The sequence below is a fragment of the Dysidea avara genome, chromosome 1, assembly GCF_963678975.1.
Source record: "Dysidea avara chromosome 1, odDysAvar1.4, whole genome shotgun sequence".
Lineage (NCBI taxonomy): Eukaryota > Metazoa > Porifera > Demospongiae > Dictyoceratida > Dysideidae > Dysidea > Dysidea avara.
In genome coordinates, this window is record NC_089272.1 from 38,253,090 (window position 1) to 38,270,916 (window position 17,827).

At 38.4% G+C, this 17,827-nt stretch overlaps 2 protein-coding genes across 2 annotated transcripts in view; both read right to left on the reverse strand.

Annotated features, from left to right (window-relative positions):
- LOC136263846 (E3 ubiquitin-protein ligase rnf213-alpha-like) overlaps positions 1 to 13,894 on the reverse strand; it is a 247,317-nt gene extending 233,423 nt beyond the window's left edge. Inside the window, exon 1 of the mRNA XM_066058473.1 lies at positions 13,769 to 13,894. Within this exon, the coding sequence (XP_065914545.1) occupies positions 13,769 to 13,858 (90 nt within the window). The 5' untranslated portion in view covers positions 13,859 to 13,894. The remainder of the gene's footprint in view (positions 1 to 13,768) is intronic.
- LOC136246538 (uncharacterized) overlaps positions 13,878 to 17,827 on the reverse strand; it is a 38,511-nt gene continuing 34,561 nt past the window's right edge. Inside the window, exons 7-8 of the mRNA XM_066038035.1 lie at positions 13,940 to 14,136; positions 13,878 to 13,883 (exon numbers count right to left, since the gene is read on the reverse strand). Coding sequence (XP_065894107.1) covers positions 13,878 to 13,883; positions 13,940 to 14,136 — 203 coding nt within the window. The remainder of the gene's footprint in view (positions 13,884 to 13,939; positions 14,137 to 17,827) is intronic.

Consider the following 17,827-nt stretch of genomic DNA (forward strand, 5'->3'; position numbering starts at 1 on the left):
CAGGTAAATTTTGTGAAGCGGCACAAAAATTCACCTGAATTGTCGTTATTAAAATTTTTACCATTAACCTACCATCACAGCCATTTCTTGGCCGCCACCTTGGATTTCACATCTTTTTTCACCATAGCCTTTCTGAGGGCCGCACACTTTTTTTACAGCTTGGCTGTTTTGGATTAGATTTCATTTCTTTTTGTATTTGTATACCCCAAAGCCGGCCTATGGCCAGCTTTGGGATTTTTTTAACCTATGTTTTTTTTTCTTTACTACAGGAAGAAGAAAAGATGAAGTAGATGTACTTTAAATATTTTATCAGTAAATGTACAAATTATATATATGTGACCGGATTTGCGAAAAGGGGTCTTCCACACACATCCAATTTACGAACTTTGGCAGTTCATAATGTCAGATAGGAAAATAGTATTGCCTTGAAATTTGGACAGTGATGAGTAACAACATAGGTTAATACAAGAACAAAATTTCAGGTTAGTATTTTCTTTGAGCACAAAGGTATGGTCATTCAAGTTCATAGAATTGGATGTGTGTGGAAGACCCTTTTTCGTAAATCCGGTCACATATAATACATGTGACCGGATTTGCGAAAAGGGCCTTCCACACATCCAATTTGCCAAATTTGACAATTGATAACTTCAGATTGGAAAGAGCTATTGCCTTGAAATTTGGGCAGTGGTGATTTCTTTGCAGCTGAACTCTCTACATGATGGTTTCTTTGTAGCTGAACGCTCTACAAGGTAATTTCTTCTAGCTGATCTCTCTACAGGGTGACTTGTTCGTAGCTGAATTCTGTATAGGTGATTTGTTTGCAGCTGAGCTCTTTACGGTTTCTTTGTAGCTGAACTCTCTACAGAGTAACTTCTTCTAACTGATCTTTCTACAGGGTGATTTATTTGTAGCTGAACTATCTACAAGGTAACTTCTTCTAGCTGATCTCTCTACAGGGTGATTTGTTCGTAGCTGAATTCTGTACAGGTGATTTGTTTGCAGCTGAGCTCTTTACGGTTTCTTTGTAGCTGAACTCTCTACAGAGTAACTTCTTCTAACTGATCTTTCTACAGGGTGATTTATTTGTAGCTGAACTATCTACAAGGTAACTTCTTCTAGCTGATCTCTCTACAGGGTGATTTGTTCGCAGCTGAATTCTGTACAGGTGATTTGTTTGCAGCTGAGCTCTTTACGGTTTCTTTGTAGCTGAACTCTCTACAGAGTAACTTCTTCTAACTGATCTTTCTACAGGGTGATTTGTTTGTAGCTGAACTATCTACAAGGTAACTTCTTCTAGCTGATCTCTATACAGGGTGATTTGTTTGAAGCTGAATTCTGTACAGGTGATTTGTTTGCAGCTGAGCTCTTTACAGAATGGTTTCTTTGTAGCTGAACTCTCTAAAAGGTAACTTCTTCTAACTGATCTTTCTACAGGGTGATTTGTTTGTAGCAGAACTATCTACAAGGTAATATCTCTAGCTGATCTCTCTACAGGGTGATTTGTTTGAAGCTGAATTCTGTACAGGTGATTTGTTTGCAGCTGAGCTCTTTACAGAATGGTTTCTTTGTAGGTAATTTCTTCTAGCTGATCTCTCTACAGGGAGATTTGTTTGTAGCTGAACTCTCTACAAGGTAACTTTTCTAGCTGATGTCTCTACAAGGTGGCTAGTTTGTAGCTGAACTCTCTATATGGTGGTTTCTTTTTAACTGAACTTTCTACAAGGTGACTTCTTCTAGCTGATCTTTCAATAGGATGATTTGTTTGTAGCTGAACGATCTACAAGGTAACTTCTTCTAGCTGATCTCTCTACAGGGTGATTTGTTTGTAGCTGAATTCTGTACAGGTGATTTGTTTGCAGCTGAGCTCTTTACAGAATGGTTTCTTTGTAGCTGAACTCTCTAAAAGGTAACTTCTTCTAACTGATCTTTCTACAGGGCAATTTGTTTGTGGCAGAATTTTATACAGGGTGATTTCTTTGCAGCTGAACTCTCTACTTGGTGGTTTCTTTGTAGCTGAACTATGTACAAGGTAATTTCTTCTCGCTGACCTCTCTACAGGGTGTTTGTTTGTAGCTGAATTCTGTACAGGTGATTTGTTTGCAGCTGAGCTCTAAACAGAATGGTGTCTTTGTAGCTGAACTCTCTACAAGGTACTTCTTCTAGCTGATGTCTCTACAAGGTGACTAGTTTGTAGCTGAGCTCTCTACATGGTGGTTTCTTTGTAACTGAATTCTCTACAAGGTGACCTCTTCTAGCTGATCTTTCTACAGGGTGATTTGTTTGAAGCTGAACTCTCTACAGGGTGATTTGTTTGTAGCTGAATTCTGTAGAGGTGATTTGTTTGCAGCTGAGCTCTAAACAGAATGGTTTCTTTGTAACTGAACTCTCTACAAGGTGACCTCTTCTAGCTGATCTTTCTACAGGGTGATTTGTTTGAAGCTGAACCCTCTACACGGTAACTTTTTCTAGCTCATCTTTCTACAGGGTGATTTATTTGTAGCTGAATTCTGTACAGGTGATTTGTTTGAAGCTGAGCTCTTTAAAGAATGGTTTCTTTGTAGCTGAACTCTCTACAAGGTAACTTCTAGCTGATGTCTCTACAAAGTCACTAGTTTGTAGCTGAGCTCTCTACATGGTGGTTTCTTTGTAGCTGAACTCTCTACAAGGTAATTTCTTCTAGCTGATCTCTCTACAGGGAGATTTGTTTGTAGCTGAACTATCTACAAGGTAACTTCTTCTAGCTGATCTCTCTACAGGGTGATTTGTTCGTAGCTGAATTCTGTACAGGTGATTTGTTTGCAGCTGAGCTCTTTATAAAATGGTTTCTTTGTAACTGAACTCTCTACAAGGTAACTTCTTCTAACTGATCTTTCTACAGGGCAATTTGTTCGTGGCAGAATTTTATACAGGGTGATTTATTTGCAGCTGAACTCTCTACATGGTGGTTTCTTTATAGCTGAACTCTCTACAAGGTAACTTCTTCTAGCTGATCTCTCTACAGGGTGATTTGTTTGTAGCTGAACGATCTACAAGGTAACTTCTTCTAGCTGATCTCTCTACAGGGTGATTTGTTTGTAGCTGAATTCTGTACAGGTGATTTGTTTGTAGCTGAGGACTTTACAGAATGGTTTCTTTGTAGCTGAACTCTCTAAAAGGTAACTTCTTCTAACTGATCTTTCTACAGGGCAATTTGTTTGTGGCAGAATTTTATACAGGGTGATTTCTTTGCAGCTGAACTCTCTACTTGGTGGTTTCTTTGTAGCTGAACTATGTACAAGGTAACTTCTTCTAGCTGATGTCTCTACAAGGTGACTAGTTTGTAGCTGAACTCTCTACATGGTGGTTTCTTTGTAACTGAACTTACTACAAGGTGACTTCTTCTAGCTGATCTTTCTACAGGGTGATTTGTTTGTAGCTGAACTCTCTATAAGGTAACTTCTTCTAGCTGATCTCTCTACAGGGAGATTTCTTCTAGCTGAACTCTCTACAGGTGATTTGTTTGAAGCTGAACTCTCTAAATGATGGTTTCTTTGTAGCTGAACTCTATACAAGGTAACTTCTTCTAGCTGATCTCTCTACAGGGTGATTTGCTTGTAGCTGAACTATCTACAAGATAACTTCTTCTAGCTGATCTCTCTACATGGTGATTTGTTTGTAGCTGAATTCTGTATACGTGATTTGTTTGCAGCTGAGCTCTTTAAATAATGGTTTCTTTGTAGCTGAACTCTCTCAAGGTAACTTCTTCTAGCTGATGTCTTTACAGGGTCACTAGTTTGTAGCTGAATTCTCTACATGGTGGTTTCTTTGTAACTGAACTCTCTACAAGGTAACTTTTTCTAGCTCATCTTTCTACAGGGTGATTTATTTGCAGCTGAATTCTGTACAGGTGATTTGTTTGCAGCTGAGCTCTTTAAAGAATGGTTTCTTTGTAGCTGAACTCTCTACAAGGTAATTTCTTCTAGCTGATGTCTCTACAAAGTCACTAGTTTGTAGCTGAGCTCTCTACATGGTGGTTTCTTTGTAACTGAACTCTCTACAAGGTGACCTCCTCTAGCTGATCTTTCTACAGGGTGATTTGTTTGAAGCTGAACTCTCTACAAGGTAACTTCTTCTAGCTGATCTCTCTACAGGGAGATTTGTTTGTAGCTGAACTCTCTACATGATGGTTTCTTTGTAGCTGAACTCTCTACAAGGTAACTTCTTCTAGCTAATCTCTCTACAGGGAGATTTGTTTGTAGCTGAACTCTCTACATGATGGTTTCTTTGTAGCTGAACTCTCTGCAAGGTAACTTCTTCTATTGATCTCTCCACAGGGCGATTTTTTTTGTAGCTGAACTCTCTACATGGTGGTTTCTTTGTAGCTGAACTCTACAAGGTGATTTTTTCTAGCTGAACTCTACAAGGTGATTTTTTCTAGCTGAACTATCCCTTTCCATAGTTGCATGAACTCCCTACAAGGTAACTTCTTCTAGCTGATCTCTCTACAGGGTGACTTGTGTGTAGCTGATCTCTATACAGGTTTCTTGTTTCTAGCTGATCTCTTGAATTCTCTTCAGGGTGACTGCTCTATTAGGATGACTGCTCTATTAGAGTATCTCGATCTCGCACTTGCTGCACCAAGTTGGATTTCGTGTTATAACTCCGTGGCTTTAAGTCTGATTCTTCTACACCATTGATGAGCCTTTCTAAGATGATTACTCCATCTGTACAACGATTTTCAAAGCATTACCCCAAGCGGTTTATCTGGTAGGCATGGCAAGCAGTCGTTTTTTTATTAGCTAATCTCGATTGCGTAATTGTTACACACTGTTGGTTTTTTCGTTGTATCTTCCTGTTTTTTAGCTCGATTTCTTTCAAACCACAAAAGGTTTGAGGTTCAATAGTTAACCTATTCACCCACCGATTTTCAGCTTCTTCCCATACACGGTTTACCCTGTAGGCGTGACAACATATTGGTGTTATTTTTCGTGAATAATTGCTCATAACTCTTTGCCTGTTTATCGTATTCCAGCCAAAGTTGGTACCGAGATGCGCCTTTATACCCCCCTTCTGTGTGCCAAATTTCAAGACAATCGGATATGGCGTTCGAGTTTTATATCAGTTTTTGTAAGTGTGCGACAAGAAAAAGAAAAATAAGAAGAAAAAAAAACGAAGAAACTGAGCCAATTTTTGAAGTCGCATATCTCGGGAACGCGCAAAGCGATTTCGCTCAAATTTGGAATGTGGAGTGCTGAAGTTGGAGGGCATGTCCACAGCAAAAATCGTCTTGTTTCATCAAGGAAGCACAGAGCTACGGAGGTGCGAAAATTGCATTTTCTTTCTTCCTGTCAATATACTCACGGGTGTTACGCGCCGGCTTCTTGGGCCACACGACACACTACCGTGTGTCTTGATATAATGCTACGTACAACATAGTTTGTGTGGCTAGAGTGTGAGTATTGTATCCAGAAAAAATCTATGTTGTGGACAGTATATGAATGCATATGGCTTCCCACAAACAATATGTGGCATTCACAAATAAATTGTTTCACATACCACATCATATACATATACAGTTAGCCTGTAGAGTAGCTAATCCGCATGCACACACATCATTGACAACAGCAAAGTCAGGTACTGTGTAGCTGCAATGTCTATCGTAAACCATGGGTTATCAACAGCATGAAGCCATGTAGTTTACACAATGTGGTCAGACAATTAAGGCACTCACAAATAGTTTTAATTAACAAGACTAACTGACTCCACCCAACTTGAGGCTTTGCATGGAAAGGAAATATGGTTTGTAGAAACTAAATTCATAACAATGAACAGTCCCTGGTATCAGCGCTATCACTTCGTTATGTCTCTGAGAGAGCGCTTGTATGGTCGCTTGTAGCAAATTGCGATTGTGTGCTTACAGGAAGAAGTAGACTATACTCACCACGCAGAGACGCTATGCGCGATCTAAGTCTAAGAAGTGCTGTTGAGTACTTGATTAACACTGCAACAAAACCCAAAGGAGCTCTCACAACGGAATCCTGTAATGTTGTTATACGGCTTCTTTAGTATACGGAGCTGCTGCCAATAGTGTAATGGCGAAGAGAACTTAGAAAATTTTCGAGGTGTCGGGTGGTTAGCGATCTATGGAATGCGGGCTTATTAATAGGTCATAGACACGCGGAAGGTCTCAGTAAGCATGGCTATATAGTTTTTAGCACGAAAAAGTAGATAACTTTCGCTGTACATGAATGAAACAAAATAATATTATGAATAATAATAATAATATGAACAAAATGGCCAATTTAAGTTTTGTCCCAAATACACATACTGTTTCCTTTTCACTTGATACTTACTAGTGGTCCTATACTAATTGCAAATAACCACCAGAGGGTTAGTTTGAATTGGAGGATGCTTTCCAAGGTGGTTTTTAGGCGTGCGTTCTATTAGAGTTTTTGCAAAAAACATGGGCGATCCCTATTATGAACCCACTATCGTGGTTCATGATATTACACACTACACCTACATATAAGGCTATAGAAGTTATTTATTAGTGCAATAGAACCAAGCAAGAGTTGGTATTTGAGGTTATGTAGTCAAATTATTAAGTACCGGTTCATGGTGAAAGTTATCCATCTATCAACATTAAGCCCCGGCCCATACCACCTCATATGTGTGGGGTATTTGACAGTTTGCAAGAGCTAAAGCCACACTACTAGGGCATAGGGTTTGTCTAATCCCCACCACAGCTGAAAGGCGATTTTAGCCCATAGAGGGATAACCTTTATGTCAATTGAAATGTGTAACGGCAAATTCCGTGGGGCAATAGGCATCAGGTTAGTTACAAGGATAAGCTCGAAAGAATAATTGTCACCAAACAACACCTCAGTAAGAAATAATGAAATACTGTATGTTGTTTTGTTGATATAAATGTTGTGGGAGGACTCTTCTATTGTATTTTTGAAAGTGTCAAAATCCCTTTGCCCACACATTTTGTTTGCCAATTATTTACTGTAACTCGCCCAGGACTAAAATATCTCTTACACTACTTGCTTCCTTGCTCCTGGTAACATGGTCACATTTAGAAAGACAGTTTCAACAAACCTGAAGTTAGATGCACACATTTTCTCCCCTATGGAAGTGATTATGTAACTACTGTGACGTCACGTGTTACTGCTCTGTACTGGGAAGTACAAATAATAAATTAATTTTTCATCGTAGTACTATTACTGTGTTTTCAGAACAACCCTCCTCAATGTCTTATATCTGACAACTAAAATATAGGGATCAGTGTCATTTTAAACATTGCTCTGTTTGTTTGTAAAGTATAAGGTTGAGCTTTTTATGTTTACATTTAGGAATACCTCTGTGAATGAAAGGTTGTACCTGTTATTATTAGACAACTATCCCTCTAGGGACCTGCAAGGAGGCTAACAGTAAGTCTGTGAAGCAGGGAGTCAGAAACCTGTAACCGTAAACTGTAAACTGTTATGAAACACAGCAGATGTAATCTTCCATCATTCTTACCATTGCCACCCAGTTGGATGAAGTAGCTCCAGTCAGAATTATTTTTTATATAGCATGTGTGTTGTTAACTTTAGCATGTGCATGTGTATGTTTTAAACACTGTTTGCTATGACTACCTGAGGTGACTGGCAACGTATTGTATACATGGAAAACACTGTGAGGATGACTGAGAAGAAAATGTGCACTGGGTAGCTGATGTGTACCATTGTACTGCATGCTTTCCTTCTGAAGTTAATCAGCACGTGATGAGATGTGTACCACTGAAGTCCCCTTATAATTTGCCACTGCTCTCAGCAGACTGCACAGACAATTCATGCACATAGCTAAACACTACAACATACGTAGTTTATTAATTATCAACCTTAGGTTAACTGAAGTGATGTAACAGCTGAAGTAATGTATAGTATGGACAAGTGGACCAACACCTGGAGCAACCATACCAAAGAGAACATGGTTGTTATTTCTGTATTGTTTTCACTAATGAATAGACACAATTAAGGACAGGCGCTCCCTACATTACTTTATGATCAATATTGCTAACCAGCTGCCCATAACACACATTAGTTATGTGACTCATCAGTTTCCAATCCCGTTTCATAAGCTATGATATCTATGAATGGAATCACAAATATCCAAACTTCTGGGGAGTTTCTGAAATACAGTAGATAGTAAATCACTGCAGTAAGCACACTAAAGACAAACAATTACAATTTACAGTACAATACATCTATAACTTCATAACATGAATGGTCACACGCGTGTGCCATGCAGCCACATTACCATGTAACAAACTTTCTTCCATATATGGCAACACACACTGTGTTTACAACCACGAGAGAAGACTTCAATTTATCAAGCCGCAGTTATCATTTTTGTTATAGCTAAAGTATCACTGTATTATGACCAAGATAGCTACACTATAACTACTACTGAATTAAACAGAAACCAAACTTGAGGCCAACTTTTTTTCTACTGAGCAAGAAAATGTTAACTAGCTAACTACATAGCATAGCTATAAATGAAAGCTACTGCTTAATCTGGTTACTGATGGCTGTTTAGAGTTGTTTAAAAGTGCATGGTGGCATGGATACAAGTTGTACAGTAGCTACTCAAGCTTGATCTTCGTTCTCCAGTATTCACAGTAAGTAAACTTTGACTTTTACAGTTGCATTAGCAATACAGGGGTGATTATAACAGTCGGCCATCAGGAATTTACGGACCAATTACAGACAATTTCCATTTACAGACCATTTACGTTTGTATGGTCATTACTTAAAAATTATAATCACCTCACTAATAATACATATCAGTATTTTCTTAAACTGTTTTCTAGTCTACTTAGAACTTTTTCCTATGCAAACTCTCCAGGCAGTCTCAAAGCTGCATAACTTTATATAGAACACACCCCTTTCAACTCAGAAGGGATTTGCTATGCTCAGTAGCCTAGGAGGCCAGCTATGGTGTTTTATTGGTGACCGTAGCATGCTGATACTAAACGTTTAAGTAAACATTTGAAAAAGTATGTGCCTTGTTTTTGCAGCCCCAGTCACATTCAATTACAATGACTATACGTAACAGTAATAATGCTAATTAGACTGATACTATATATTCTGCACACTATTGATTGTGGAGCTCCACCAGTGGTATTCTGCGACATACCTTACATAATTTGGTACACTTTGGTAGCTAACACCATAGCTGTTTAATAAGCTAACTGAATAGTATCACTCTAATAGAACATTCAACAATTACAATTGGATATATGCCAGGAGCTTATAAACACAGAAGGTGCAATGAGCATGAAACTAATGGTTTAACTATTCAAGGCTTCTATGGTGCCAGCCTTATTTGGGACACCACAAATCAACAGGCTACCTGTTGGTGGTTTCGTTACATAAGCAATTAGTAAGAAGCATCTGCTCTTGTATGGATAACAATAGAGATAGTAATGGAGACAACAGGAATTAGCTTCAATGGAATTAGTGTGTGAGACAGCGAGTGCTGGCAACAAGAGGACAAGTGGTGCTAACCAACTTGCTAGTAAATGGGTTAAAAAAGTTGATCCACATATGGCAACACAGATGGGACATTTTAAAACCCAAAACGTAGAATTTCACATCTAAAAGAATGTTGGCACCCTAAATGCTAGGCATGAAGGATAACAAGAAACAGTATCCTTTACTTTTTGATGGGGCTGCTTCTTCCTCCTAATGGTGTTACTTATCTTGCGCAGCTATAACAGGTGCTATATAGTGAATTTGTTTACTATAATCAGGCCGAGTAGTTGGTGACACTTCTAACACTATTAGTGGTGTTCCATATAAGGTTTTTGAATTTCAGTCAGTGATATGTGCGTACCACACAGTCTCATGGAGGTTTCATGCTCCTTTGTGCCTTTGGCGCTTATAAGCTCTTTCTATAACAGTAGGTATATCAAAATAAGTCTTTACTAATTATATCATTCCTATAAAAGAGCAACTTAAAGAAAAAATAGTTTAATCATAAAATTGTTAAAACATAAGCTTTGAAAAGTGTGTCGTTGATTCAAATATATATGGAAGGTAATCAATCTTCTTAAGGAGTATCCTCTGTTGTAAACAGGTGTGTGGTAATCATGTTTTAGATATGCAGAGCCAGCCTTAACCTTAGGCAGGGTAGGCAGCCTGCCAGGGCTGAGGGGGTCTCCGAGCACCAAAAAAGGGACCTCAGGCTTACAGAATGCATGCACATCTATGATAAAACGCTATTCATACAGCCAATTTCCCTTATGCAGCCATACACTAGTGGACAGTTCTAGGTATTCCCAGGCTATGAATAGCCTTCTATCAACTTATATATATCATTACAGAAAAAGCACTTACTTACATCATCATAACAAAAGCATGCAGGAATATTCTCTATTGTTCTACTCACATGTAGAGCTGACTCACATGATAGTGAGTATCTAAAAAACTAATATGGAGGGACAGTGCTGTGACGGTTTGGAGCATAGGAAAGACATGGATTTCTTATAGTGTCTGTTTGTATTGCGACCACTGCATGTGAGTTGTACATTACTTAGGAAAAGGTGTACACTATGGTTTGTTGTAGTTTGACTGTTCGCCATTTGACGCTCCTTGACTGTGCTGCTTTGGTGCATCCTTCATTTCATACTTCTGATTTGGTGCAACTGCGTGGTTCTGTAGGATGGAAATTAACACTATGGTTACAGTGAAGTATTGCTCATGATAAAGATGATTGAGCGGTTGAGGCACTAGTTCTTCGATCACAAAGTCTCAAGATGAGCTAGCTGAAGAGCTGGAAGATTGCCATACAGTGCTATAGAGCTGTAAAGATATCTGTATATTACAATAAGTTACACAAACACTTCTACGATGGAAATAAAGCTGCAAAATCAGCAGCAAAATCAGCAGCCATACATACATGTATAGCTAGCATAGCTATATAGAGCCGTGCAGTCCATGCTGTTTTGCATAACAAGCTTATAAATATATACAAAGGCCCTGCAAATGAACAATACTTTGACTGTTAAGGGGGGAGGGCTCTAACTTTGGCTTGCCTAGGGCCTCCAGAATGCTAAGGCCGGCCCTGTAGATATATGAAGATAAGCAACAATATATTCTAACAAAAATAATAAATTCAAATTCAAGAGTGATTACTTGATATGTCTCTTTATCTATATTATAAGACTGAAAAGCCGTCCGTCTGTCTGTATTCCATTTGATGTCAGGCATGTACTCTTGAACCGCTGCACATTTTGAAGCGTCTTTGTGTCTAAATAAGTACTCATTATCCAGCTCTACAATGACAGTTTCGAAAAGTACGTGCAAGCTATCGTTTGTCCGTTACCGCTCTTTAAACGCGAAGGTGTAGAAGAAAAATGGCTTAAATTCTTTCTATAAACCGCAAGTAGACACCTATCTCAGTCCATTTGTACAGGTCTTTATAAGACAAAAATAAACATGTAGCCTTGGGTGTAGGACAGGTAGGTGAGTGGGTTAGACAGCTGCCTTACGTGTAGAAGTTGTGGGTTCAATTCCAGTTGGTGATAACTTTTTTTTTTCGATTTGGGCACCTTTTCAGTACACTTTTTTTTCTCGTTCAGGTACCTTTTCAGTGCACCTTTTAGTCACTCTGGGTACCTTTTGAAACTTCAATCTATACCGTGAGTTCGAATCCTGTACTGTATATGACTGTAAACACATGATCATACACGTTACATTTGCCGAGACTGTACACACGTGATATTGCAAATTCAAATTTCATTTGATGTGCTGTGTAAGCATGCCACCTAAGCGAAAACAATCGTCTACCTTTTGCGCGTCTCAAGCAAAGAGACACAAGCAGAACCAAAGATTAGATCCAGCGAAGAGACAGAACGACAAAGACTGCGCCGCCAGGAGGCTTCAACTCGAGCTACCACCTCAACCAGTGCCAGGTGTGAAGTCGACTCACAACATAGACGAAGACAACGTGACGCAGAAGCCCATCGTGTGGCCCACCAGAACGAAGAAAGATCACAGGAACGGATCCACGATGTATCTGCCCGTCGACTGGCTCGTGAGGACCCAGCTACAAGGAGGGAGGAGCAACAACAAAATACAGCTGCTCATCAAGAATCTCAGGCTGATCCACACTACAGAGCTCAGGAGCAGCAGGCTAACACCACACGTAGACAACAGGTAGGTGCAAGCACACACCCAAGCTTTAGGGGGTTTAACTATCAGCCACACAACTTCTTCAACACTACAGATGTAGGCGCACTTAGTGTAGAATGCACACACTGTGGCACATTAAAATTTCCCGAGGATACGGAATCCCTTTGTTGCTTGAAGGGAAATGTCCAGTTAGAGGCATTTCCACAGCCTCAGTCATTCTTAAGACACCTGTATGAAGGTACGGACTCGGCAGGTAGACATTTTCTACATAACATACATAAGTACAATAGTGCATTTCAAATGACAAGCTTCGGCTGTAACGAGATAACTATGGCTGGCTTCAATCCTTCTTTTAGAGTACAGGGTCAGGTCTATCATCGTATAGGTAGTTTAGTTCCATCAGCAGGTGAGTCTCCTAAATTTTCCCAAATTTATTTTATTGACAATCAGCAAACTGAATTAGCTACTAGATGTGGAATAGTTGATGGGTTAAGGCTTGACATAGTTAGGGGCATTAATGAGCTTTTGCATGACAATAATCACTATGTTCAGCTTATTAAAGTAGCTAAAGAAATATTTGAGCAGCATGATGAGCCAGCGAATGTTAGGGTAGTGATTAACAAGAACAAACGGCCCGTAGGAGAGCATGCTAGGAGGTATAATAGCCCGATGTGTGATGAGGTAGGAGTGCTAATGTCTAATGATAATGTAAATAATAGGGACATAGTTTTGCACTATAGGGATGGGTCTTTGCAGCGCATTTCTGAACTTCATAGGGGATATGATCCTTTGCAGTATCCTTTACTCTTTTCCTATCGCACTGATGGATGGCACATCAACCTGAAATTGGCTAATGGTAGGAAATTAACAACTACTACAGAGCAACTACTACAGAGTAACCGCTTATTTTATGTAATCAATTTATCCAATCAGATTCATCATACAGTCACTAAGGAAGTTGTTGCTAAGTATCTTATGTTGAATTTAACCAATCAAATTCACTGTACAATCACAAAGAAGTTGTTGCTAAGTAGATATTGACCAGGCCCCCTCCAACATAGCATAGTACCTTATATAGGTGTAAAAACTTAATGTGTTGTTTATCATCCTGCTAATGAAATAGCTCAGCTATACATGCCTAACAGCAAAACTATGGGATTATGTAGTCAACAACAATGCCTATCCCATGCAATAGAACGGATATGGCTGTCACCAATGGCAACAGGCAAAGCTACCCTCACAGTTCCTTACACTGAGATGCTGGACAAACTGCCATCTATCATGTTGTACTATATACATAGTAGCTATCTTGCACAATCCCACTGTATAGCTACCAAGTGAATTCATATCTATATGATTCAATAATCCTATCACTTACAGTGTATACAAATACAGTAACCAAATCCTTAATTCTATGGTATGCAGTGTCTACAAAACCCTATGCCTGGAATGACATTCTTACAGTGCCTCATGTATCATTACTGAATTATCACCAGTCCATTACTGATGTAAACAAATAAACTGTAATTTCTATATGTATACCACCCTGCACGATAGGGCAGGTACTACAGCTAGTATACACATATACTTTAAATACTATTTCTTACTTTTTTCACTTCAACAAATCTCCATTCATTTTCAGTTTCATCATAGAAAAGATATCTGTTATTCAATGAATCATAAATAGCATATATCATTCTGACAAACTGAACTGGATTATTTCTAATTTCTTGTGCATTTAATTTCTCTTTTAAAACTTCCAAGTACATTCTCAATGCCTTTATCCTGTATACTTTGTGATCATCATTTTTTAGATCTTTAATATTGACAAATTTCTGTTCAAATGTAGATGTGGTGGTGCTCTCTTTGGATTTTCCAAAAATCCATCTAGCAAATTTTGTAATAGCACCAGCATTATCATCAGTTGCACTATGCAGTTCAGGCCATATTATACCATCATAGTGTGGATATTTGTCTAAAATACACAAATACATACATGATTTATTTTACATCTAAATACCAATTGTATTGAATAAACTTGTATTTACCTTTCCTTAAAATTCTTAGAAAATGGTATGTTAGCAATGCTTTGAAGTTTAGAAGTTTCTTATTCACGAAGAGACTCCACCACAAGTTTCTTAGTACTAAGAGGTTCATGGCTAACCACATTAGTTAATTAGTTATCCACACAAGAATTTATTGTTAACTGCTGAAATATTGTCAACAAAACATTAGCACAACCAAACTAGCCAGCATGTTCTTCACCACCCTATTCCATTGCCAGAGGGTTAACTGAAGTGCCAAGGCAGGTATCGGTGTCTTACTTTCCTAGAAAATAGGCTGCGTTGCCGTGATATGACAAACCAGCACCTTTATACAAGAATTTTGCTAGCTGTTTTTCTCTATTTTAACTTAGTTTACATGAAGCACGGTGACACCAATCCATTGATTCTCCCTCATGATATAAACTTGCCTTGAATAGTTGCGAAGATACCCTGGCATCTAGTCAAGCATCTGGTACAACAATTGTGATAGCTACAACTTATAATGGCTACTGTTGCTAATTTTTTTACAGATTTCTCTTACTCAAACTGATGCAATTCTTGTTAATAGCAGTGTGCATCACCAATAAAAGTACCATTTCAGTGACTAAGCCTTAAGAGGAGAGTAGATTTTTGAGCGGAGCCTTTTCATGCAACTTTCTGTAAGACACCATCACTAACAATGGCACGAGGCATAGCTACAATGTCCTTTTCTAAAACAGTATGACACTCCAAACTAGCACCTTTGAAGTATAAACGTCCTCGGAGTTGGTGTTAGAATGATGCAATGAAAACCCTGGCTCCACCTTGCTTTTCATTGCGTCATTCTAACACCTCCTCCTCAGACGTTTATACTTCAAAGATGCTAGTTTGGAGTGTCTTACTATAACAAAAAGCTGAGTTTCATAAAAGACACTTAATTTATAAATCATCTTTGTAAGTACATTTATAAAGGTTTGGTCACTAAGTAAACAATAATATTATGAAACACAACTACATACAGTCCCTTCTCTGCTGTTTAACGCACATATGTATTCTTAAGCAAATTTATTAGTCTACACTTCAGCATGGAGTGTTGTAGGATAGTCATGACCAACACTCAAGTCAAACACTTTGTTGTTCCTGCGGTCATACAGGCTAATGATGGAAGCCTTCAATCTTAAAACTCTCAATGGTATGTACCATTCAAATGTTTTCCCATAGCATCCTCAAATAGGCTAAGGAAGATTAGGTTTTAAAGCACCCCAATGCATTTAGACTTTTTAACTTGAAACATTAGCTTTATATGGGTTTGGACAGACACACACTTCTACAGACCCAAACCAATTTCAGGAAACCAGCAGCCTTCGGTGTAAGGTTCATTGCTTCAAGCATTGGCGCTTCCCAGAATGAGTCACTGCACGTTAAGATGAAGATCAACTGGAAATATTAAAAATATTGCACGTTTTACTTTTGGTGATAAATTTCCTCTAATAATAAGCATGAAGCTCTTTACTGGCCTATTGCAATACGCGACCATCTCAGCGAAAACCCGTCTAGTTCGCACAAGCATGTGTTGAGAAAAACAAAATAAAAAATAAAAAAATTGGTGAAATTACACGTTACAAAGAAAAATTTATACAAATTTTAATCAAGCCATTACTCAGAAAAGGTGGCTCAAATCAGTTAAACTTTTACACCATCTTATTCGCCTATTCATGGGGAGTTCGAAAAGTTTTGTTTAATTTCTGTAGCCCCAATGGTTTTTGTGTCACATGCATTTGTTGACAATGCAGTAGATGCAAAATAAGTCGTTGCCGTTTCATCAATAAAACCGTCTTCATATATGCCCTATGCGCAACTAACTGCTGGGAAAAAACTAAACCGTGGTCGATCTGCCAATCCATGGTAAATCATTGTAAGCCAAATCCCAACTATGTAGACTAATCCAAATGGAAGTTATGGCTGCAAACGTAAGCGCCTGTAGTTTATTTTCAGTATAGTCACTGTACAAATTGATTTCTTTGCTCTTCCTACTGTCTAGTGCTATAATTCCAGAACTACTCATTAATAATGCGGAGAAAATAAAAAGAAATTCAGAAGTTGTGCGAACTAGACGGGTTTTCGCTGAGATGGTCACATATACGCATGCGGTATACAAAAACAATAATGTGATTTTTGAAGTTACATGTTCAACTTAATCCTTCCAATATTGCTGAGAGAACGTACTGTAAGTAAGTGCACTTTTTAAAAAGTATCTGCATGCTACTGCATCCACCCATCATTATTGAATATCTAAACCACAATATCTAGCCTATGTCTATCATTATACTAGCATACTGCAATAAATGCTTTAAAGTGTTTTATACTGTAAACTTAATGCTTTATACTGCAAAATTTAGGCTTAGACTGGTCACACACGCATGCACACACACAAAGTATAGGGAAAAAAAGTAGCAAACAAGGGAGGTCGCCTACACCTCCAGATATACTATTTAACACTAATCTCCAATTTAGTTTACCCATGACTGAATTATGGATTAAGGGTGCTCTGTACAGTTGCACATATGGCTTCCCGTAAATTATGTTTTTTGCTATAACTTACAAACGGATTAAACTATTCTGCTAAACTCTTTTTATTTGCAATAAGCTATCACTACTGCACAGTTAAGTCCAAATCCCATGTCTTAACTCACTGTAGTAGGCGAGTTATAAATTTTCACTTCAAACTAGAACTAGTCCCACAGTTCATGCCCTAGAGACTTGATTGTTTAAAATACATTATTGAAAACTGTACAAAAGTGTGTTTCTATTTTTGTTCTCTGGCTTCTCAGTCATCAGATACTCTTCTTCCACTTTTGTGCTGGCACTAATCAGTCTTCTTTACCTCCACACCATTCCTCGTCAGAAGGAGCTATCAAAAAACGACAAACACTCTTTTAATGCATAAATATCATGGTTGCCCATCTGAAATTCCCATGCCTATCGGGTCTAAAATGACGAACTAGTTCTAATTTTAGTATCAAGGTGTAGAAACTGAGGCGTCCGCAGCTGTTCTATGGCCACAGTTATTGCTTCTTAATTGCGTAACCGGAGGATAATTGGGAAATTACGGATCACTATATTCATTAGACCACGATGAAGAATATACAACACTTACTTCGCTTCCTTCATGTATATCGCTCTTCTTTCTTCGTTTGTGACAGGTTATTTCATCATAAAAGACATTTTCTCGTTGGGCACGCCACACGTTAAACAAGCCACAGACTAATTAGATAATTACTGGTGACCATGGGAATCCATTAGTAAACCCCAACTGTACTAACCTCAGAAGCCATACGCGAAACTGTACAGAGCACCCTTAAATGTTCACTAGTACATCTACAGGTGCAGGCGACCTCTCTAGTGTCCCTACTTTTTTTTCTATGATCCCTAATCGAACTTAAAATTCCAAATTTTTCCTTATACTTGACATTTGTTTGTTTACCTTTTTGTAACATTATTACAACTAGTGAACCCGTGCTTACTGCATCAAAAGAAAAGATAGCACTAAAGTTAATGTTTTTGTCTAAATGCGGCCGTGCCCCAGTTATAAAATACGTATTAACTTGAAAGTGATGTGGCCATTACGCTTTGCTTTTAGTG